This window comes from Aethina tumida, chromosome 1 (genome assembly GCF_024364675.1).
Source record: "Aethina tumida isolate Nest 87 chromosome 1, icAetTumi1.1, whole genome shotgun sequence".
Lineage (NCBI taxonomy): Eukaryota > Metazoa > Arthropoda > Insecta > Coleoptera > Nitidulidae > Aethina > Aethina tumida.
Genome location: NC_065435.1, coordinates 11,178,326 through 11,203,801, shown reverse-complemented (window position 1 = coordinate 11,203,801; position 25,476 = coordinate 11,178,326). Strand labels below are relative to the sequence as shown.

At 31.4% G+C, this 25,476-nt stretch overlaps 3 protein-coding genes across 5 annotated transcripts in view; 1 reads left to right on the top strand and 2 right to left on the bottom strand.

The window, feature by feature from the left end:
* Positions 1-2,709: 2,709 nt before the first annotated feature.
* Positions 2,710-4,565, top strand: LOC109608807 (putative GTP-binding protein 6). 2 transcript variants are annotated; one of them, XM_020025358.2, is made up of 5 exons: positions 2,710-2,808; positions 2,901-3,079; positions 3,134-3,980; positions 4,032-4,233; positions 4,286-4,565. In XM_020025358.2, exons 2-5 carry the CDS (start codon positions 2,937-2,939, stop codon positions 4,516-4,518), a joined length of 1,425 nt encoding a protein of 474 aa, XP_019880917.2. In that variant the 5' UTR covers positions 2,710-2,808; positions 2,901-2,936; the 3' UTR covers positions 4,519-4,565. The 2 variants fall into 2 exon arrangements, with proteins under 2 accessions (XP_019880917.2, XP_049817048.1); XM_049961091.1 differs by having other exon boundaries at positions 2,713-2,731.
* Positions 4,566-4,632: 67 nt separating this feature from the next.
* Positions 4,633-6,976, bottom strand: LOC109608793 (uroporphyrinogen decarboxylase). Its single transcript, XM_020025342.2, has 5 exons — positions 6,746-6,976; positions 6,504-6,682; positions 6,292-6,447; positions 5,108-5,407; positions 4,633-5,053 (listed from the first exon to the last, which is right to left on the bottom strand). The coding sequence occupies exons 1-5, from the start codon at positions 6,870-6,872 to the stop codon at positions 4,736-4,738; spliced, it is 1,080 nt and encodes a 359-aa protein (XP_019880901.1). The 5' UTR covers positions 6,873-6,976; the 3' UTR covers positions 4,633-4,735.
* A 1,645-nt stretch (positions 6,977-8,621) lies between these two features.
* The window catches only part of LOC109608792 (uncharacterized), a 32,977-nt gene continuing 16,122 nt past the window's right edge, over positions 8,622-25,476 (bottom strand). The window contains exons 2-9 of one of the 2 annotated variants that reach the window (XM_020025341.2): positions 12,914-13,091; positions 12,482-12,666; positions 11,261-11,452; positions 11,091-11,203; positions 10,725-11,038; positions 10,127-10,671; positions 9,972-10,070; positions 8,622-9,223 (exon numbers count right to left, since the gene is read on the bottom strand). In XM_020025341.2, the coding sequence (XP_019880900.2) occupies positions 9,117-9,223; positions 9,972-10,070; positions 10,127-10,671; positions 10,725-11,038; positions 11,091-11,203; positions 11,261-11,452; positions 12,482-12,666; positions 12,914-13,091 (1,733 nt within the window). In that variant the 3' untranslated portion in view covers positions 8,622-9,116. Of the gene's footprint in view, positions 9,224-9,971; positions 10,071-10,126; positions 10,672-10,724; positions 11,039-11,090; positions 11,453-12,481; positions 12,667-12,913; positions 13,092-25,476 lie in introns of both variants that reach the window. The other variant, XM_049961089.1, reaches the window with a different exon arrangement.

Below are 25,476 nucleotides of genomic sequence, written 5' to 3'. Positions count from 1 at the left end.
GACACTGTTATCAACTTCTGTAGCGTTTCGTGGTGCTACTAAAAAGAATTTTTATTTATCAAATTTAAAAATATATCATAATGAAACTCTTATCATTTCCGACCGATGAAGTGTGGACTTCCTGTAGATGCGTGGGCGACCGGATAATTTGCATCCGCATATGCCACATTCATTTTTGTCACAATTTTTCAATTACTCAACCACAAATCAAAATATATTCACACCATTTATTGAGGCGTCAAGTCTTTATACAGGGTTGGTTATTCAATTAACTATATGAAATTAAAGTATATCAGTAGATAATTCTGGTCATTCTATTAGATACAACAAAGTTGTTGACATTTAAATTGGGATAAAATTAAATGAAAGTACCAAGCACTCTGTGTAATAATAAATTTTAATAGTAGAGATAGTGGTGACCAGAGACATGGCACCCATTACAATTTATTGTTAATTAGGAATTGCACACATCTACTTAAATGCAATCAACATATTTTATATTTTATTTCAAATAATTCACTATATTAAATTAAATGGAAGTACTAAGTACTCAGTGTAACCAGAGACATGACACACATTAAGTCTTAAAGAAAAAAAAGATATATATGAAAATTGTAAATATTTTGTTGGGTGTCCTTTGTTTGTTATGTGAGACATAGATTCAATGATATATTGGCAACATTTGTTTGAAATTAGTTCTACGACTCTTCAATTAAAATCCACAAATCTAAATTTTATATTTTTTGATGTTTTAATCGAGACATGTTGTTCCATAAGTTTTCAATTGGATTTAGATCTGGACCTTGTGCTGGCCAATCGAGAACCTCAACATAATTATCTTTTAAGCAATTTTGAACCACTTAAGATGCTGCTTTGGATCATTATCATGCATAAAAATCCATGTAACTGGTAAATTATCGTTGGCAAATGGTTCCATTACATCTCTCATGATTTTTCTATACATGACACGGTTCATTTTACCAATAATTTTCTATAATGATACTATACCATGCCAAGAAAAGGAACCCCAGACCATAACGTTTCCTCCACCGTGTTTCAAAGTCTTTGTAGTGTGTCTAGGCTCCAAACTTCTATTTGGAGGATGATGAACATATTGTTTATGGTACCATCTGACTCTATTTTCATCCTTGCAAATTTTTCTCATTCAGTCGACGTCTGATTGTTCTACTAGACATACTGATATTGTATAATTCAATTAATTTTTTATTTGCCTAGAAGACATGAAAGGATTTTGTTTATTGATTCTTCCAATTTGTTTGTCTATAAAAGGAATTGTTTTTTTTTTTGTTAGGACGTTTTCTTATTGTATTTTCAATAGAGTGTGTTGTTTCATATTTGTTAATAACATTGTAAACCATTTCAGGGGAGCATCTTAAGTTTTTAAAGATGTCAGCAACATTTAAACTTTGATGTTTCATCATGTTATTTATTATTTGCCTCTTATCTTGTGTGAGTTATTCAATAAAATAAAATAAATCCTATTAAGAAGAAATTCTTAAATTAAGAGTATTGTTAAATAGTGTGACAAAAAAAAAACGTATAGAATATTGAAATATATTTTTTATGATTCCTGGACAAATTTTGTATTAAATCCATAATATATTTTAAATTTTGTGCTATTTCTTTGGCCACCACTGTGTACAAAAAATAAATAAAGTATAAAAAAAACTATTTTAATATATTGTCTTATTAATTAGGGAACATCAAATAAATGATTTTTTAAGTACTGGAGCTTAATTTTTAAAATTAGTAGTCATATTTGATACAGTATTGTATGTGAATTAAATTCATGATAACCCATGAATGATTTATGTTATCAGTCCGAATGTATTCTTAAACTTATTTCATTAATAAACATTCAATTTAATTTTTTTTTAATAGTAAAAATTACATAAAAATTATCTAATCTAAATAAATGGACTATAAAATTAGTAAACTTGGACACGAATTTAACAGATTAAATTATTCATGCGAAACTGAATTGAAATGTTCCTTCATTATATATGTAAACGACATTAAAAACAATATTTATAAATATTGTATACAAATCTATTTCATAGTTCTATTTTTATAATCGTGTGTCATAAATAGACAGGAAATGTGTTGATTGCATTTGAAATTAGGATCATGCAAAGAATAATTTGTCTCCGTGCCTTTAAAAAAATCATTTTTTATTACCCTGAAGCAATTACAAAAAATGCAAATATTTATACATTATATACCTATAGGTAATTTCCCTAAATATTTCACTTCTTGTTATCTCTGTGTACTCATTTCGTAAAACTTAAGAAAACAAAGGGGTCACGCACTTCATGTTTATTTTCTGTGTTTAAATACTGTTGTAATTTTTCTGGTTTTATATTTTAGACACATTATAAAGCATATTAGATAGATTTCCAACAAGAAACAATAAAAAATAGATAATTGTTTGAGTGTTTGGAATTTATTTGTCGAAAAAATGAGCCCCCAATTATTTATTAATAGCAAATAAGCTAAATGTTAATGTCCGTCACTAATTAAAATTAATTCTAAACGCATATTTACAGTGATCAAGTACCTCTTTCATCCGTCCGATCGACTTAATTATATCGCACTTCAACTAAATTTACTTAAATGTCGACGAAAGAAAGTGTACTGAAACATCCCGGTTACTCAACCTTTTGAATTTACCTCCTTTCAACTACACGTGCGCAAGCTACATATCTTTAAAGTGAGCACTCATTCCGCATTACTTTTTTGCTTTTATTATTAAATAAACATGCTGTGAAATGAATTAATTTATTTACGGTTAGTTGCTAAATGTTAGTTATTACATGTAGACACAGTACATAAAACATTTACCCCGGACAAACAAATCATGTGTATTCTCTCATTTGTAGTCGGATCGATGGTACCAGCGGCGCCATATTTAAATCATGTTTTGCTTAAGGAGCGTGCGCCACTTTGCACACCACCAACTCAAATTCAAATTGAGGAGGTTTACAACCGGTAACTTTTTGAGGAAGGAAGAAACTAACGAAGATGATGGGAAAATTGATGAGATTTTATCTTCAGATAAGTAAGACTACTGCCATTAATAAATGTGCTACATTTAAAACACCTACAATTACAGCGACTACAATATAATAGCAGAGAACTACTTCTCCTTAGGACAATCCCATAATTGCCTCATAATTCAGCCGTACGTAAAATGGGGTCCCAAGAAGAAGCAGAACATAACTCCAGAGGAACAACTGGATGAGGCCACTGCCTTAATTAAGACTTTACCGAACTGGAACGTCCTTGACACGATTGGCATCCCTCTAGACACCCTAGAGAGGAAAACTTTGTTCAAGTCCGGCTCCATGGACAAACTAGTACAATTAATACGCCAAAGAAGCGACGTTAGTGCCATATTTATGAACGTAGGTAACTTAAGGAACATACAAGTGGGTTTGCTGCAAGAAAATCTTGGCAGACCAATCCTGGATAGATATCAAATAGTCATGCAAATTTTAAAACTGCACGCCACCAGCAAACACGCGAAACTTCAAGTAGCCCTGGCTGAGCTGTACTACATACAAAAGAAGGCTCAAAAGAGCGCCCTATTTGGCACCAGCAACTCAGATGCCGTCAAACTGATGTTCCAAAAGCGCGAGGCGAAGCTCAAAACGGCCATAGACAATCTGAGAAGTCAGCGAGCTTTGTTGAGGAACAAGAGGAAGAAAATGGATTATCCGGTGGTGGCGGTTGTGGGTTACACGAACGCCGGCAAGACTTCTTTGATTAAGGCTCTAACGGGGGATTCAAGACTGACGCCAAAAAACCAATTGTTTGCCACCTTAGACGTAACTCTGCATTCAGGTATTCTACCGTCAGGTTTGGAAGTTCTGTATGTGGACACAGTGGGCTTCATTTCGGACATACCAACCAATTTGATTGAGTGTTTTGTGGCCACGCTTGAAGATGCAGTACTGGCGGTACTATTTTGTAATGTTTTAACTTATTGTGTATTTAAAACTTTGTCTTAGGACGTAATACTTCATGTAGAGGACCTAGCAAGTACAAACTTTGAGTTCAAGCGTTCGCACGTTTTGAACACTCTGAAGGATTTAAGCAACAAGGCAGAAGTCGGTGACATAATGGCTAAGGTCGTCAGCGTTGGAAATAAATGTGACATAGGCCATAAAACGGACCTATCACCTCTTAACGTATCTTCAGTAACTTCTGAAGGTTTGTGGGTTGCCTACTGTTGATTCTAATTATGTAATTTAATTATTTTAAGGCTTGGATGAATTGAGGTATCAATTGGAGGCGGCTATTTTAAAGGCCACTTCGAGGCAAAAGCTCACTATCAAAATACCAAATGGAGGCGACGAATTGAGATGGCTTTATAAAAACTCCACCATTATCTCAGAAGAAGCAGATGAAGAAAACAGTCAACTTTTGAAAGTCAAGATTATCATTACCACGGCAAATTTACAAAAATTCAAGCACAATTATCTGAAAAGGAGATGAAAATGTCAAACATTTTTATTTATTTATAAAATAAATTTGTAATAGAACTACTTGTTAAAAATCATCCACCCCATCCTCTTCAATATTGATGTTCTTTATGAAAATGAATAACTATTTTGTATTTTTTATTTTTTTATTATCAAAATATAGAAATAACACACTTTAAACTATGAACAACAATAACACAAATATAAAAGTCCATGGTCAAAATTTAAAATCAAATTCTGAAACTGTGGACGACATCAATGAAAGTCTGTACTGCTTCAATTGGTGCATCTGGATAAATTCCATGTCCCAGGTTAACGATGTACCTTTTGTTCTTGAATTTTTCCAGCATTCTGGTTACAATTTGTGCCAATTCCTCCTTTGGTGCGTACAAGGCGCAGGGATCCAAATTGCCCTGAATTGTCACGTTCTTGTTTCCAACTACAGACGTGATGAAATCGGGGTCCATTGACCAATCCGTTCCAACAACGTTGTAACCCAAGTTACAAATTTCTTCTAGGCAAAAGTGCGCTCCTTTTGCGAAGATCACCTAAAACAAAATAAATGTTACTATGATCGAGTTTTTGAAGACCATGTAACTTACCATTGGAACTTGTTCCAACTTTAACCTGGAAACTCCATCTCTGACCAGTTTCAGAATGGTTTTCAAATAGGGTAAACCAAATTTTGTGTATAAATCTTTGTTCAAATACTCAGCACTGCTGTCAAACACTTGAATTATTTGAGCCCCACTTTGTACCTGCATTATCAGGTAATCTGAGATCACGTATGTCAACATATTTAAAAGCTTGTGAGCTAATTCCGGATATGCATATAACCATTTCTTGGCTTTGCTCATAGTCTTTGATCCTCCTCCTTCAATCATATATCCCATAAGGGTCCACTAAAACCATAAAATTTATGGTAAATAAAAGGAATTTTTAAAAAATGGTTATAGTTATTAACAAATATGAAATAACACACTCAATCCAAAATACAAAAAGAAAACGTCCCAACTCCTTTACAGACAAATTGAAAGAATCAGTCTTCTTCCAATTCGTGTCTTCTAGCCAAATAAAAAACGAATTAATTCAGCGTGTCTAGAAGAACAATCAAACGTCGATTGAATGAAAAAAATTTGCATGGATGTATTGCAGTAAAGAAGCCAAAAAGAACATTCAAAAAAGAATGAAGGTACAGAAATATATTAAATATCCTCCTGAATTTTGGTGAAGATTACTTTGGAGTGAAAGTTCAATAGAATAAGATTAGATGGTAAACTATTCGTCGTTCTCCAAATAAAAGTTTGGACCTTAGATACACTACAAACATTTTGAAACACAGTGGAAAAAATGTTATGGTTGGATCCGAATATGCGTCCAAAGTCTTACAAAATTGGTTAAAAGATAATCATGTGGAGGTTCTCAATTGGCCAGCATAAAATCCGGATCTACATCCAATTGAAAACTTATGAAATAACATAAAATCTCAATTAAAACACCAAAAACCATCAAATTTAAATGAATTGTGATTATTAATTGAAGAGTCATGCTTATGTAATGGATATGATCTTTTACAGTGCAGAAAAAAATTAGTTTTGTAAAAGTATAACATAAATATTAGTCAATTATAATAGCTTTAATGTAATTTAATCTCAAAATCAATTCAGTTATTTGTTTTTCAGTCTGATTCAAGGTAAAGGCAACAAAGTGCCTATTAAATACTTTTTAATGTATTATTAATGAAAGCATGCTAATTTAATTACGTAATCGTAAATAATTATCTTACTGGAGCTCCACTAAATCCAAACAATGGAACGGACCCATTCAGTCGGACTCTGGTAAGAGTTATGGCATCACCAACATACTTCAGTCTTGAAACAGCCCCTTCGGGTGTCAATTGGTCCATGTTGTCTGGGGTCAGCGGATTAGGCAAAACTGGCCCCTGCAATCGATAACACAACATAATTACCAGCATTAGAGCCGACATTGGAAACTTACAACACCAGCCTTCATTTCGACAGTCATTCCCAACGCCTGGGGTATGACCAGGATGTCACTGAAGATAATAGCGGCGTCCAAATCGAACCTTCTGATTGGCATCATTGTCACTTCACTGGCCAGCTCGGGGTTCTGACATATTTCGAAAAAGGAATGTTCCTGACGCAGTTTTTGGAATTCTGTGGAAATTGTGAATGAAAGTCGGCTTGAAATCGCACAGAAAAGGCACAATTCATACGTACCAGGCAAATATCTTCCGGCTTGTCGCATGATCCAAATGGGCAGTCTGTCAAGAGTTTCACCCCATGCCGCACGAATGATAAAGTCATTTTTCAACGGGGGAAACTTGATCATGGTCTCGAAACTCATGTTGGTTCTGCAATGTGCTAATTTAATTTATAATTTATGCAATGTTTTCGTGGATTTAAAAACATGTACAAAAACTACGAAATCACTCCGGAAATGTCAAAACAAGTCCGCTACCAATCTGACAGCTGTAGCAGCAGGATGCCACAGTAAATTGTTCGATTTATAGATAACAATTCAATATAAATCGTCTAAACTAATTTTTATTTAAATAAAATAGTTTTATATAAGTAAAGATTGTTTAAAAAGTAATTTCTGATAGAATATAACAATGTGCACTCTTGGTTGCCTATAGTGTGATACAATGTTAATGATATTTTATTAAATAATCAGTTAACGTGACTATTAAATAATAATTATATTTTAATGGATTTATAAAACTATTAAGTCATGGTATTACATGTCAGATTTTACTTACGTGAAGAAATAAATAAATACTTCAGATTTTGTAATGATAAGAATTAATATTTATTAATAATAATGGTTTGTAATAAATAATTGATGTGAAAATCGGTAAATCATGATATATATGGTCAGATTAATTTAATTAGTTTTAATTGTAATGATCATAGATATTATATAATATTGTGAAATAATAAACTAATATTTCTGAACAAAAATATATTATTATTCAATCAACACTAATAAAACAAGAAGAATTACTAAAAAATAACTTTAAAAACCATTTATAGAACCAGTTAACTAAAATGCCTATACTTATAATACTGAATAATTTTTATCAGATTGGTAATAACCATTGTGATTCCCATAATATAGAGTTTGGTTTATATCTACAATAAAAATTAATTAATTAAATGCGATTAAACATTCGTTCAATTCAGTTGATCTTAATTCAGTTAATGGACCTTTATAACATTATTAATTTAAATTGATATTCTTACAAATTTAATTACTATAATGGATCATTTGCAAATAAAAATTAAATTAAGAATTAATTTATATAGCATGCGATAAAAAATGCACTCAGAGGCATAGAAAATAAATAAAATAGATCCAGAGGTCAACTTTTATTGATTCTTGGACGTCTAAAGTAACAGAGAGTAGTAAATGATGACTTTGTGGTCAATTTTTTTGATGTAGACTCCCTTAGTACAGGGTAATATTAGATAACAATTTGTTACTATGGTAATATATGTATTAAAGAAATGATGCTCTTCATAAATCCAAAGTTTATGACGGATTGGTTAAAAGACCAAAGCATCAATCAATTCCAATTTCCAACGTTTATAACCAAATTCGACATAAAAATTTTACAAATATCAACTCAACTCAAGGAATATACAGTACGAAAAGAGTTTGATACATCTGAATCCTGAAAGAGACATCATGTACAATAGAGACAGTAACATGAGACAAATTTCAACTGTCTCTGTCATGCATGATTTCTCTCTCTAAATTAAGACTGTAGATTTAATAATGACTATTACTGTATATATGATATACATTTTAATTTATTTACAATTTGAACTTAGGATCTATGTGCTCTATTTATATAAGTTATAATTGAATAATATAAGAGTTAATTGGATAAAAATATAATTAATTAATTTAGCTAACTGTGTTTGACAACCACGTGTTTCAGGTGCTCTGAAATAGACTATTGATCTATTATTTCTTTTACTTAACTACCTAGAAATTTACCTGAAAATATTACCACTCATTGTGCGTCCTTCCTTGGCAAATTATTTTTGGGTAAGGTCCAATAAAAAGCAACATTTATAAAAGGTTTTTATTAAATATAAATATATAAAATCACATAAATTAGGCATCACTACAGGATAACATACTCTAAGGAAGAACCTTACGAGTAAATAGGAATATTTAACACATAAATATAGATTTATAAAATTTTCAAAATATGTTAAACAATATGTACGAAAAAATTTTGTTTCTAAATAGTCTTCCTCTCTTCTTTATGTCATCATAATACTACAATAAGCATAATTCGTTGTGAAATACTTATTTAAACAAGTGGCAAGTCTTTGAGAAACATAAAAATAAAAAGTACACTGCCCTCCCCAGTCAATTAACAACAGCCAGGGGATCTCTTTTTTATTTTGTTTGGAACAGCGCTAGACTTTGGGGTTTGTGAAGTCGTAGGAGATTCTCAATTAATAAACAATAAAAAAAGTACAAGAGAATCAATTAGTTACAACACGTATAAACCCACATTTGCACATCCACCCGACTATTATGGCCTAGAGAGAACTCTTGAAGTTACACAAGTCACAGAAGGGCACGAAATATACACACAATTATATACAACGACATGCAAGTACGCAAAATATTTCCATCACTGGTATCTTCATCACCGGCCTTTGGTATAGAATTATCTGAAACGAAAAAAATTCCGGTAAATGGCAACATAGTGTTTTAATTTTATTGGTGCTGTAAAGGTAGGTGAATTTCGGTTCTAAAAGTCACAGTTTATTGGGGGCAATAAATAAACAGTGCAAACACGAGTTTATATAAGCGGATGGATTTGTTAGCGGTGCTACAATAACTTAGTTGTTAACAATGTTTTACTATCACCGGACGGAGATTATTGAACAGGTAAAATTCTTTTATAAACTACTAGATTAACCTTTATTGCTAATAACGTTTTTGTAAAGAACACCTGCTTCATGTCTAACAAGTTTATTGGGACCTATGTTGCGGTATTTTTGTCAAATAGGTTTTCCTTAAGCCCAATTAACAATGGGCTTAGCCTTACATTGGTTTTAAATGAAATTAAGAAATCTATCTATCGGTTATCGGTTCCTTCTTTACTGTTAGAGGGATTAAGAGAGGAAACATGCTTATATGTGAAATCTTTTTAGAGAGTATTAACGGGATAATAGGTTTTCTGGACATTGTGAAAAGTAATCCAAATTTTAACACACAAAAGGGTCTTGTAACAAGTTATTAGGAAAATGTAACACAAGTGTTTAAATATCATGAACATTCAATTATTTTCTCAGAAATTCATTAGATAATTTATAGTGCTTAAATATACTGTGATATTTTTGTATAACATGTAATCTCTTATTTGATCGTGTACCAAAAATATCTCTGATCTAGCTAGATTCAGTTTAAACTCACCGAAATAAGTGGTAGGAGTCCTCCTTCTGGTAGTAAATGTGGTCTTGGTAGGAAGAGTCGTGCTCTGACTAATAACTGGTTTAGGCGTGGTGTCACGTGCTATAAAAAAGCCAAAAATAAACATCTGAATACGATATAAACTCCACACAACTCACTTTTACAAGAGTACGTCTCCGCCTTCACCAGTTTCATCCCGTACTTGTAAGGATCCACGTCCCGTTGGCAGTGCTCACCGGCCTCCTTGATGCGAATCTCAGTCTTCATGGTGATGCTCCCAACGAAACATTCGTACGTGCCAGCTGCAACGTCGTTACGTTGCGTGTAGGTGTACAGCATTCCGGACTCCCTCCAATGTCCCAAACATCTATACTCCCTGTCCTCGTAAATTTCGTTTGAAAGACAGTGGTAAACTTGATAATACATCAGTTCCGGCGCCCGACAGTCCGACCACATTTTGCCGCAGAGCATGCTGTTGTCTGGTAGCTGACCTGAGTACTCCCCCTCAATGGGGCACATGCCGGGCGAAGTCTGGGGCTGGACGTCCAATTTTCCTTGCGTTATCCAGGCCTCGCCCATGAAGTTTTCGTCGGCACACAAGGTGTACACGTCGTAGGTACTGCTTGAGTTCGTTCCTATTTGGAATTCGAGTATGTTCGCGCTCCTATTGGCGATCCTCATGCAGTTGTAGCTCTCCTCGTTGCTACGTAAATATATTTAATTAAAAACGCCGCTTATTAATCAGAGTTTACTCACCATTGACTTCGGCTGTAGATCAGGTATCTGTTTTCCTCCTCTTGCACACCCACACAACGGATGGTGTAAGTCTTGAACGAGCTGTGGTCTTTGTAGATCATGGTGTCTTCTTCCACTCGTACGTGCTCCCAGTTGCCCTGCATCCACTTGGGGAAGGTGCATATTTCCGACGCTTCGGCTGGCCACTGTTCTTTGTAAGGTGTAAGGACGAACTTCTCGAACCCTGAGGTGGAGTTTTGAAGCTCGTTGTTGCAGGTCGAGTCCTTGCTCAACGCCATGTGGATTTTGCCCGTGCTTTCGTCCTGTTTGTACATCTGAAACGAGTACTTTTAGATATTTTCACACACAATTGGGGGTAGTACTAACAGCACATCTGTATTTTGGTTTGTTGTGGCCGTCCCTGTATCTGTGGTCGGTGAACACCAGGAATGATTCTCCGTTGAGGCCTTTCCAGTGTCCCATACAGTCGAAGATTAGCTCTGTGAAAACACTTATCAAATGAGTACCAAAAGTAAAGAGGTTTGGTGAAGTGTTACCATAACTGTCGAAGGTGCAACCTTTAAGTCTAAAGGTTAGTGTAGACCCGGAGGGACAAGAATCAACCGTAGAGTTGAACCCTTTGCATTCACTCTTCATGGGGGTGTTAGTTTTCTCGTAGTTGACGTAGTACTTGCCATCAATGGGGCAATATTCTTTGTTGGTTATGTCAGTTCGTCCATTTTTCGTTTCTGTAAATATTAATGTGGTTTTATTAACGGGCAAAAATGCGAATTTTATACAAGTCAAGTACTTGTATGTAAATAACGTCGGAAATTACTTCCCATAGCCTACAAAAATGTTAATGCTCGTGTATAAAAATGATGTTTTGTGTGAAATTATTTTAATGCACTGTTAAAACCAGTTTAAGTGATGTTACAAGAGCAGCCTGTTAAGTTCATCAAAGTCTAAATGAAATTTTTATATTCATAATTCTTATTTAACAGCTACATTAAGGCTGGCCTTAAATGTTATTATAAAAACAGTTAAAAAAATGTGGTAAAATAATTAAAGGAATTCTAGTTTGTCGCTTAAAAAAATTGACAATTATGGTTGAAGGTTTTTTCTAATTCAGTTATTTGTACTTCCCATGGAATTTGTTTTAAAAAATAAGTTTATCATGATTAATATTTCCTTCTTTTATTTCGTTTCACATCGTTTTCGCCTTTATGATGAATTAATTTGTTTGGTATTATTAAATAGGAAAATGGAAAGGAAGTACTTAAAAGTTATTATTAAATATTTCTTCTAATTAAAGTAAAATTTAAATATTTAGTTCTACAAACGTTGTAAGGAAACCGTTACAATTCTTATGACCATTATAATAATTAACAAATTTCTACAACAAAGCTAATTAGTCACTGTTTCTTGCCTCGATAAATTACCTTAAAAATAATATATAAAAAAGAATTCACAGTGACTATGGCCCAATAAATAAACAAAATAATTTTAAAACCAGAAAAAACCATGGGATTGTTGGTAGTGGCATTCTTCCTCGGTTCGAAGACTTTTTTCCCATCACCACGGTAAATTATATTAAAAATTAATTTAGTTTTTGTGCGTAATTAAGTTTAAAACGATATTATTTATTGTGCATGCCATCCAGGTGTCTCGGCAATTCACGTGCACCACTGACACAAGAAATATGATTTATTATTGGAGAATGTTTTAATATCCATTGTTACGTGTTTAATAAAACTACAGCTATGCGAGGAACTTACTGAATAACAATATTTCTGCCGCTTCTCTTCTCAAAATGGACTCCTCGGACGGACAGTTGGCGAGGGCCGATTCTTCATTAGTGAAGCACTTCGACAGCGACTCCTGGCTGGCCGCAAAAACTTGCAGGATATTGGCAGATCGCAATTTCAAATGGAGACATCGAATGCAACTCGTTTCGCTCACGCTGGAAGGGAAAAAAACGGGAGGTAATTTAATTTAGTGATTGTACCAGTCGCAAATGGTTATTAAATTACGGTACGTACAAAATGTTCATTCAACTAGTCGAAAACGATTAAGGCTCACTTTTTGTCGGTGCCCGCTAAAACCATTACAAAAATTGCCTTTTTTTGCCAAGACTATTAATAAAAAAGGCTTGATTGCCCGGCGGAGATAATTCGAAAATAAATACGGCTTAGCCAAGATCGACTTACTTGTCCATGAAGATGAAGTTGTTGCCGAATCTTTTGTGGCAGTTGCCCCAGATGGGGATGGAGTTGTCGGTCACGCTGAGGGTGCTGTACAGGATGCCGTTGCCGGGACTGGACGAGTCCTGCGTCACGTATTCGCCTTGGAACTCCTGCGAGAAGTAGCAAGTTGCCCCCACCGATTCTGAAACAAATGAAAAGATGTTTTTTTTTTATTAAATGTTGATGGTAAGACTAATTAAACGGTCCAGTCAGTATAAAAAATGTATTTCAATATTCTGTTTTATGTTTTTTGTGTCACATATCTTTAAAACGATTAAGGTATTAATGGAAACTCACATATTAGTCTGATTTGGTTGGCCAAAGAAGTGGCACACACACTCAATTGAAAATACAATAAGAAAACATCATAACAAAGAAACAACTCCTTTTATAGACAGACAAAATAGAGGAATTAGAGTAAACGAAATTCTTTCTTGTCTTCTAGTCAAACAAAAAATGAATTAATTGAACCATACAATATCAGTGTGTCTAGTAGGACAATTAAACATCGACTGAAACTTGCAAGGATGTATTTCAGTAAAGAAATTATTGGTATCAAAAAAGAATATTCGAACAAGACTAAAGTTTACATAAAAATATATGAATTATCCTCCAGAATTTTGACAAAGAGTACTTTGGAGTGATGAATAGGTCAGATGGCAAACAATATGTTCTAAATAAATGGGCTCTAGATACACTACAAAGACTTTGAAACTCGTTGGAGGCAACGTTATGGTTTAGGGTTCCTTTTCTTGGCATGGTATAGTACCATTACAGAAAATTATTGGTAAGTTGGACCGGTTCTTGTATAGAAAAATCATGAGAAATGTAATGGAACCATTTGTCAATGATAATTTACCAGTTACATGGATTTTTATGCATGATAATGACCCAAAGCAGCGTCCAAAGTTGGTCAAAATTGATTAAAAGATGATCATGTTGAGCTTCTCGATTGGCCAGCGCAAAGTCCGGATCTAAATCCAATTGAAAACTTATAGAACAACATGAGGTCTCAATTAAAACATAAAAAAATATAAAATTTAGATGAATTGTGGATTTTAATTGAAGAGTCGTGGAACTAATTTCAAACAACTGTTGCCAATATATCATTGAATCTATGTCTCACAGTTTGCAGGCTAACATAACAAACAAAGGACACCCAACAAAATATTTACAATTTTCATACATATCTTTTTTTTTAAGACTTTGAAACTCGTTGGAGGCAACGTTATGGTTTGGGGTCCCTTTTCTTGGCATGGTATAGTACCATTACAGAAAATTATTGGTAAAATGGACCGTTTCTTGTATAGAAAAATCATGAGAGATGTAATGGAATCAATTGCCAACAATAATTTACCAGTTAAGTGGATTTTTATGCATGATAATGATCCAAAGCAGAGTTCAAAATTGTTCAAAATTAGTTAAAAGATAATCGTGTTGAGATTTTCGATTGGCCAGCGCAAAGTCCGGGTCTAAATCCAATTGAAAACTTATGGAACGACATTAAACCATAAAAAATCATCAAATTTAAATGAATAGTGGTTACTAATTGGAGGAATCATTAAACAAAATTATTTTGATTAAGGAATAAAACGTATAATTGCAGAAAGAATCTTAATTAACAATAAATAGCAACTTGCCCACCACTATACAGTGTACATAAACATGAAACGAGCCACAACACAAAATGATTTACAAAGAAAATATTCGGTAGAGTAATCAAGCGGCGCAAATGGCATCTAATTGAGGATTTCAATAAGGTCTTCGCGTTATAACTGGATGATGTTGTGGAATCAAATAATAAACGTAAATGCGTTCTTACATTCTTCCTCACAACCAGTTCCAACCAGTGCCGGATACTCCCGTGTTCAATTTTAGGTCGGCCGCGCGCATGACGTCACGCGTAGAGTAACTTGCATTACGGAGATATGAATTTTATACGAATATTCTCAGAAATGTGTTTATTTTCATAGTTTACAAAAAAATCTAATATAAAAAATGCTTGTTATGCCATATTTTATAAATTAAAGATAAAAAAATTTAGCGTAACTGTGCTATAAGATGCATTACTGTTGCCGTAAAAAAATTTTTACTTAAAAGTTTATTACAATAAAGTTTATTAAAGTTTATAAGGATAACCAACCATGGTTTTAAATATAAATTTTTATTAATACATTTTGACAGGTAAACATAGAACAAAAAACATAAAAACCTAACACTTGAATCTACGAAACAATTTTTTTCCATTTTCTTTTGCCGATTGATTTGTCTCTTAAAGCCCTGTTGAGTTCCTTAATTCTGAAGAACATTCTAGTTCTAAAAAAAAGCTGTTTTGCTTGTATAGGACAATCAATTTTACTACTTTTCATTAAAAGATCATGGATAAAATTTTGTTTTTCGGTTACTATGAGTTCACCATTAACTTCGAGAAACACTTTGTTTAATTCTTCAACTTGAGACATAAAACTTAACGACGGTTTTGATAAACCACCCTCAGTGAGGTGATCAATCCATGACCATGATTGACTTGGACTTTGTAAGGTGGAATCTTTTAGCTTGTAACAAACAAACCCTGCCAAATTTTGTAAAGCGTCATTTTCACTAAAAACCCGTTTAATTGCAGCAAGTTGTTTTTTAAGTTGTTCATTTTCAAGTGCGAGGTCATCTAAGTTTTTCCATGTTTCGTTTGTTTGAACACTAAAATTTTTAACACATAAGCAAATGATATGATAAATGATTTATAGAAAAACCATTACCCTTTTCCAAAGTAATATTTGATTCCACTACCATATTATTATCTAAATTTTCCTCCACCTTACAATCATTACTAACTACAGGCTGAGCTGCCCTTTCCCCAACCCTGTTAAGCAAAAAGATAAGCTAGTCTCATACAATCAAATCAACACACCACCACAATTTGATATTTCAAAAACTTACGTGTTTTCAGCCTCAAGCATGTTCTTTATAAAACGTGCTGTTTCTCTTTTTTTGTACGCAACTTTTCTTCTTTTTCCAGCTCCAGAAGTTGAAGGTGATTGTACAACTGATTGGGGTAAATTTTGCGTAGGAACAGCATCATCTTTCAGTGCGGGAAAATTTTTAGGAGTGTAACCCAGAAGGATATGTTTTAAGATAACTTTGTAATCAGTTTCACAGAAATGTTTGGAACACATTACAGCGTTTTTTGTGTTTACTTTGTCTTTTCTCTTTGTGAGATGTAACCACGTTTTGCATAGATTATTGTCTTTAGGAAATCTAAAAAATCTAACGTTTCCGATAGGACTACGTTTAGACTGGTTGTCAGAATTACATCCTACAACAGCACACCGCATTTTTATCACTTTAATACACAAATTTAATCCAGAAATTATGTAAAAAACAATACACACAGAAACAAAACGCCGAAAAGAATACCGTACATATGTTAAATAAGTATATGTATGATAGATTAGCGACTGTTAATCTGTCTTTTTAGTTTGATTAAAACACTAAATTCACAATAATACGCTTTATTACAACAAACGTACTTTAACCCTCTACATCTAAAGCTTGACTGCCTGGTTCTTTTTTAAGAACTGCCCCGATTATTAAATGTAAACAAATACTTCAGATTTGTTTATAAAACAAAACTAGTCTAAATAGATGTGAGCACGTCGCATTGGTCCATCGGTGAAGGTGAAGACGTAAGCTAATATGTATATTCAACTATTTACTTTTAATAATGCTTATTGAAACAAAATTGCCAAAGGGCATAGTAATTCGCAGATTATAGGTCAAAATCATATTGTTCAGTTCAAAACCTACTCTACGCGTGACGTATTCGCGCTAAAGTAAGCACCGCCCACCATGCGCAATATCCTACCTTATATTCAGTGTATCATGAGTTCCAACGACCAACGATTCGAATTCTGGCTGTTTTGAAAGGAAACATTTTCTGGTTGTCTGTTTTTTTTTTTCCTGTCTTCTTTGCTGGTCGATCTATTTTGTGTCGGTTGTCGCGTATCTTTATGGTGTTTTTTGCACGTCAGATAAGCGTTGTAATCTTAGACCACCCAATTCTGCGAATTTTTTTCCTATTCTGTTCGTACTATTAGATGAATACGAGGTACAGTTGGTTTTTGAAATGGACACCATTTATTTTCGGATGAGGTCCCATTAGTGGTTATTGAAAAGCTGATATCTTAATTGATGTTTTTAATTACCTGACCTGGTTTATATAAAAAATCGGTTTGTTCAATGTATTATTGGAACGGTTATTGGTTACGGAAACCATTCAAACGCGAGCCCATTTTATGTTCGACTTGTGGTTTCAACTATGTGAGTAAAAAATTACTCATATGCGAAGTATGATTTGTCATAGGAAGTGATTCACGTATCTAATGGGTTGGTTGTGGCGTTGGGTTACCTGCGTGGAAATACAGAAGTTGGCACCTTTCCTTAGGGTGGAACTTTCACCAGGTCAGGACTAACAGTTATTGTACTTCCACATGTTTTCAACAAGTTAATTATCCCTAGTTAATGAAAACTGCTAATTATAATCTGTGGCAAGTTGTTTCTGCTTTAGTTTGATTGCAAGTTACAATTAGGTTTGTAGTGGATTGTGGAGAGAGATTGCTGATTTATCATAAAACAATCCGTGGGTTTCACATACTTAATCTTCTTCATTACTTCATAATAAATCTTATCATTGTGTTATAATTATGGTAAACTGCTTACGACCTGATGCAATTGCATTTTAATTTAGAAATCACTTGATATCTTTAGTTAATGGCTCAAATTCCATCCAAGACTTTCTGATTGGCTGTGAATAATATCTTAGCCACAAATAGGAGTAACATTTATTTATATTGAAAGACATTATTAGTTATGGGTTTCATTTTATTATACTATTTGAATGTTTAAAATTGTTTAATGAATGTTTTTTAACACAGATTAATCTTAAACTCAAACATCACTTTATTAAAATTGTATACAAAAGCAAAATTTATTGCTTGATTGATAAAAATCTTGTCTTTTTCTGAAAGAATAAGTTATTTATTATTTCAAGAGATTGATCATCTTGATAAGCATTTTGTTGTCCTGTAAAATATCTGTTCAAAATCCAAAATTATGATCAGTAGTGACTGGATACTTCTTAAGATTAATTATAATAATTTAATAAAATTATTTCTAGTTCAATTTATTTGCTGGTAATAATTAGGTTTGTAGTGTAAGTTTTATATGAAGATTGCTGATTTAACATAAAACAATCAGTGGGTTTCACATATTTAATTTCCTTCATTACTTCACAATAGATTTTATCATTGTATTATAATTAAAATAAACTGTTTAAGACCTGTATGTTAATTTAGTAATTATTTCAAATCTTCAGTTAATGGTCCAAATTGTATTCTGATTTTTTTAACTGTTATAAGTTCTTAATCTACAACATTGAATATAAATGTAAAATTTGTTACTTTTATTGAAAGAAATTTGTATTCTTTGATCCACTTCAAGAGACTTATCATCTTGATAAATATGTGTTCTTAACTTGAGAATTTAAAATTACCATCAGTAACTCAATAGTTTACAAGTTTATTGATTATATCTAGTTAATTAAAACTGCTAATTATAATCTATTGCACGTTGTTTCTAGTTCAGTTTAGTTGCTAGTTACAATTAGGTTTGTAGTGGATGTTTTATAGAGAGATTGCTGATTTAACATAATACGATCCGTGACTTTCACATATTTAATCTTCCTCTTTACTTGATGATAAATCTTATCATTGTATTGTAATTATAAATAAATTGCTTAAGGCTTAATGGAATTTCATTTTAAATTAGAAATCACTTGAAATCATCTTTAGTTAAACTTCTATACTAAATCTTCTAAATGGAATACAGATTAATGAAGATTTATTCTATAATAGCTTTGTTTTAATTTTACAAAATAATTTGTGGTATAAATAATAAGAATTTGTAATTTTCGTCTTTATTTGATAACAAATCTTATCATTGTATTATAATTATATATAAATTCTTTGGGACTTAATGGAATTTCATTTTAATTTAGAAATCACTTGAAATCATCTTCAGTTAAAGGCTGAACTTCTATACTGAAACCTTCTAAATAGAATACAGATTAATGAAGATTTATTCTATAATAGCTTTGTTTTAATTTTACAAAATAATGTGTGGTATAAATAATAAGAATTTGTAATTTTCGTCTTTATTTGATAACAAATCTTATCATAGTATTATAATTATAAATAAATTGTTTGAGAAATAATGGTATTTCTTTTTAATTTAGAAATCACTTGAAATCATCTTCAGTTAAAGGCTGAACTTCTACACTGAACCTTCTAAATAGAATACAGATTAATGAATATTTATTTTAAACTTGTTTTAATTTTACAAAATAGAGTATGATATAAATAATAAGAATTTGTAATCTTCGCCTTTATTTGATAATAAATCTTATCATTGTATTATAATTATAAATAAATTCTTTGGGACTTAATGGTATTTCATTTTAATTTAGAAATCACTTGAAATTATCTTCAGTTAAAGGCTGAACTTCTGTACTAAACCTTCTTAATAGAATACAGATTAATGAAGATTTATTCTAGCTTTGTTTTAATTTTACAAAATAATGTGTGGTATAAATAATAAGAATTTGTAATATTAGTCTTCACTTATCATTGTATTATAATTATAAATAAATTGTTTGAGACTTAATGGAATTTCATTTTAATTTAGAAACCACTTGAAATCATCTTCCAAGGTTGAACTTCTATACTGAATCATCCAAATGGCACTAAAGTGGATAAGATTAATGAAAAAAACTAAGAATTTGCAGGTGTTTTATAATGTAACTGTAAAAATTGGAGTGTATGGGTTTGGCCAATTCATTTTTGATAATATTAAATTCTAGTCTTCCTCTAACAGATAAGATAAAAGCACAAAGATACTTCTCGATTATAAAAGTGTGAAAGAATGTGGAGGTGTGTTCATTTGTAACGACCTTCCTCTTGTGCAGCCTCAAAAACGTACATCTGTTACTTTTGTCTGTGGCAACAATGAGATGTACAATATGAAAAATGCCATGTATAAATAAATTTAAGGAACAAAGTGGACAAATTTATGAATAATGTTATTTGGGGAATGCAATGTAAACACAGCCGATAAAAACAGTGTAGTCCAGTGACATATATATACAAACGTTGTGGGCTTGTAACATGTTTTAAAGATCTGAAATATGCCTGTTGTCGGTGTGTGGGTCGGGCATGTTAGGGCCGTCCGTAGGTATGGAATTGTCTGAGTGGAGAGAGACCAAAAAAAAATTAATGATGGAATTTCACCACAAGTTTTATCTATAAGCCGCAAACTTAAGTGTGCTGTGGTAAGGCTCTGACGAGCATACCGGTCGCTGACATTATACCCATCAGAGCGTAACTCGGTTACATTAGCCCATTCCTTACGCGAAAAATCAGACCTGCTATCTCCCCGCAACACGATTTCATTGCGTATTACACGTCAATTACCGAATTGACGACAATCAACGCGGTCCATCGTCGCAATTTAAATCGGCACGACGTGGTAACGTGTTGGCCGACCAGGGAACGCCGCAATGGTATCCTTGGTGCGTTAAACCTGACCATTATGTGTTATTAATCAACGCCAGTCAAATAACAAATATAATAACGCCATGGCGTCGCCCTTCGGTGTACCAAAGTTGACTGAACATGGGTTGTTGCGTCAACAGGATGGATATGCCCGTCAACTGTACTCAACCATATTCACTCACTCACTCACTAATTTATTTAGTATTTGCCAAAAAAGTGATCAGCCTAAATCATTAACGTTTCCGTTAGAAACCACCAATTATTGTAAGAATTAGAATAAAACGGTGATCATAGTTAGGACTTTTAACCACAGCAAGGCAGGTTAATGTAGTCTGATGTTCAGTACAGGCATAGTTAGACTCCATTTTATTAAACAATTGAATACAGGAGTAAAATTGATTGTTTTATTATAAAAATCAAGTGTCTTTTACTGAAAGAGATTGTTCCTTATGTTTTTCATTATATTGTAGTCTTAGTTGAGGGTTTCAACTTCAAATTGTTTAATACAGAACTTTCAATGCAGTCTGATTTCCATTACAGACATTGTTAATCTCCACTTTATGAAACAATTGAATACAGGAGTAAAATTGATTGTTTTAATATAAAAATCAAGTGTCTTTTACTGAAAGAGATTGTTCATTATGATTTTCATTTTATTGTAGTCTTATTTGAGGGTTTCAACTTCAAATTGTTTAATACAGAACTTTCAATGTAGTCTGATTTCCATTACACACATTGTTAATCTCCACTTTATGAAACAATTGAATACAGGAGTAAAATTGATTGTTTTATTATAAAAATCAAGTATATTTTACTAAAAGAGTTTGTTCACTATGATTTTCATTTTATTGTAGTCTTATTTGAGGATTCCAACTTAAAATTGTTTGATACAGAACTTTTACTGTAGTCTGATTTCCATTACAGACATTGTTAATCTTCACTTTATGAAACAATTGAATACAGGAGTAAAATTGATTGTTTTATTATAAAAATCAAGTGTCTTTTACTGAAAGAGATTGTTCCTTATGTTTTTCATTATATTGTAGTCTTAGTTGAGGGTTTCAACTTCAAATTGTTTGATACAGAACTTTCAATGTAGTCTGATTTCCATTACAGACATTGTTAATCTTCACTTTATGAAACAATTGAATACAGGAGTAAAATTGATTGTTTTATTACAAAAATCAAGTATATTTTACTAAAAGAGATTGTTCACTATGATTTTCATTTTATTGTAGTCTTATTTGAGGATTCCAATTTAAAATTGTTTTATACAGAACTTTTAATGTAGTCTGATTTCCATTACAGACATTGTTAATCTTCACTTTATGAAACAATTGAATACAGGAGTAAAATTGATTGTTTTTATTATAAAAATCAAGTGTCTTTTACTGAAAGAGATTGTTCCTTATGTTTTTCATTATATTGTAGTCTTAGTTGAAGGTTTCAACTTCAAATTGTTTAATACAGAACTTTCAATGTAGTCTGATTTCCATTACACACATTGTTAATCTCCACTTTATGAAACAATTGAATACAGGAGTAAAATTGATTGTTTTATTATAAAAATCAAGTATATTTTACTAAAAGAGTTTGTTCACTATGATTTTCATTTTATTGTAGTCTTATTTGAGGATTCCAACTTAAAATTGTTTGATACAGAACTTTTACTGTAGTCTGATTTCCATTACAGACATTGTTAATCTTCACTTTATGAAACAATTGAATACAGGAGTAAAATTGATTGTTTTATTATAAAAATCAAGTGTCTTTTACTGAAAGAGATTGTTCCTTATGTTTTTCATTATATTGTAGTCTTAGTTGAGGGTTTCAACTTCAAATTGTTTAATACAGAACTTTCAATGTAGTCTGATTTCCATTACAGACATTGTTAATCTCCACTTTATGAAACAAATAAATACAGGAGTAAAATTGATTGTTTTATTATAAAAATCAAGTATATTTTACTAAAAGAGATTGTTCACTATGATTTTCATTTTATTGTAGTCTTATTTGAGGATTCCAATTTAAAATTGTTTTATACAGAACTTTTAATGTAGTCTGATTTCCATTAGACATTGTTAATCTTCACTTTATGAAACAATTGAATACAGGAGTAAAATTGATTGTTTTATTATAAAAATCAAGTATATTTTACTAAAAGAGATTGTTCACTATGATTTTCATTTTATTGTAGTCTTATTTGAGGATTCCAATTTAAAATTGTTTTATACAGAATTTTTAATGTAGTCTGATTTCCATTACAGACATTGTTAATCTCCACTTTATGAAACAATTGAATACAGGAGTAAAATTGATTGTTTTATTATAAAAATCAAGTGTCTTTTACTGAAAGAGATTGTTCCTTATGTTTTTCATTATATTGTAGTCTTAGTTGAGGGTTTCAACTTCAAATTGTTTAATACAGAACTTTCAATGCAGTCTGATTTCCATTACAGACATTGTTAATCTCCACTTTATGAAACAATTGAATACAGGAGTAAAATTGATTGTTTTATTATAAAAATCAAGTATATTTTACTAAAAGAGATTGTTCACTATGATTTTCATTTTATTGTAGTCTTATTTGAGGATTCCAATTTAAAATTGTTTTATACAAAACTTTTAATGTAGTCTGATTTCCATTACAGACATTGTTAATCTTCACTTTATGAAACAATTGAATACAGGAGTAAAATTGATTGTTTTATTATAAAAATCAAGTGTCTTTTACTGAAAGAGATTGTTCCTTATGTTTTTCATTATATTGTAGTCTTAGTTGAGGGTTTCAACTTCAAATTGTTTAATACAGAACTTTCAATGTAGTCTGATTTCCATTACAGACATTGTTAATCTCCACTTTATGAAACAAATAAATACAGGAGTAAAATTGATTGTTTTATTATAAAAATCAAGTATATTTTACTAAAAGAGATTGTTCACTATGATTTTCATTTTATTGTAGTCTTATTTGAGGATTCCAATTTAAAATTGTTTTATACAGAACTTTTAATGTAGTCTGGTTTCCATTACAAACATTGTTAATCTCCACTTTATGAAACAATTGAATACAGGAGTAAAATTGATTGTTTTAATATAAAAATCAAGTGTCTTTTACTGAAAGAGATTGTTCATTATGATTTTCATTTTATTGTAGTCTTATTTGAGGGTTTCAACTTCAAATTGTTTAATACAGAACTTTCAATGTAGTCTGATTTCCATTACACACATTGTTAATCTCCACTTTATGAAACAATTGAATACAGGAGTAAAATTGATTGTTTTATTATAAAAATCAAGTATATTTTACTAAAAGAGTTTGTTCACTATGATTTTCATTTTATTGTAGTCTTATTTGAGGATTCCAACTTAAAATTGTTTGATACAGAACTTTTACTGTAGTCTGATTTCCATTACAGACATTGTTAATCTTCACTTTATGAAACAATTGAATACAGGAGTAAAATTGATTGTTTTATTATAAAAATCAAGTGTCTTTTACTGAAAGAGATTGTTCCTTATGTTTTTCATTATATTGTAGTCTTAGTTGAGGGTTTCAACTTCAAATTGTTTGATACAGAACTTTCAATGTAGTCTGATTTCCATTACAGACATTGTTAATCTTCACTTTATGAAACAATTGAATACAGGAGTAAAATTGATTGTTTTATTACAAAAATCAAGTATATTTTACTAAAAGAGATTGTTCACTATGATTTTCATTTTATTGTAGTCTTATTTGAGGATTCCAATTTAAAATTGTTTTATACAGAACTTTTAATGTAGTCTGATTTCCATTACAGACATTGTTAATCTTCACTTTATGAAACAATTGAATACAGGAGTAAAATTGATTGTTTTTATTATAAAAATCAAGTGTCTTTTACTGAAAGAGATTGTTCCTTATGTTTTTCATTATATTGTAGTCTTAGTTGAAGGTTTCAACTTCAAATTGTTTAATACAGAACTTTCAATGTAGTCTGATTTCCATTACACACATTGTTAATCTCCACTTTATGAAACAATTGAATACAGGAGTAAAATTGATTGTTTTATTATAAAAATCAAGTATATTTTACTAAAAGAGTTTGTTCACTATGATTTTCATTTTATTGTAGTCTTATTTGAGGATTCCAACTTAAAATTGTTTGATACAGAACTTTTACTGTAGTCTGATTTCCATTACAGACATTGTTAATCTTCACTTTATGAAACAATTGAATACAGGAGTAAAATTGATTGTTTTATTATAAAAATCAAGTGTCTTTTACTGAAAGAGATTGTTCCTTATGTTTTTCATTATATTGTAGTCTTAGTTGAGGGTTTCAACTTCAAATTGTTTGATACAGAACTTTCAATGTAGTCTGATTTCCATTACAGACATTGTTAATCTCCACTTTATGAAACAATTGAATATAAGAGTAAAATTGATTGTTTTATTATAAAAATCAAGTATATTTTACTAAAAGAGATTGTTCACTATGATTTTCATTTTATTGTAGTCTTATATGAGGATTCCAATTTAAAATTGTTTTATACAGAATTTTTAATGTAGTCTGATTTCCATTACAGACATTGTTAATCTCCACTTTATGAAACAATTGAATACAGGAGTAAAATTGATTGTTTTATTATAAAAATCAAGTATATTTTACTAAAAGAGATTGTTCACTATGATTTTCATTTTATTGTAGTCTTATTTGAGGATTCCAATTTAAAATTGTTTTATACAGAACTTTTAATGTAGTCTGATTTCCATTAGACATTGTTAATCTTCACTTTATGAAACAATTCAATACAGGAGTAAAATTGATTGTTTTAATATAAAAATCAAGTGTCTTTTACTGAAAGAGATGGTTCCTTATGTTTTTCATTATATTGTAGTCTTAGTTGAGGGTTTCAACTTCAAAATGTTTGATACAG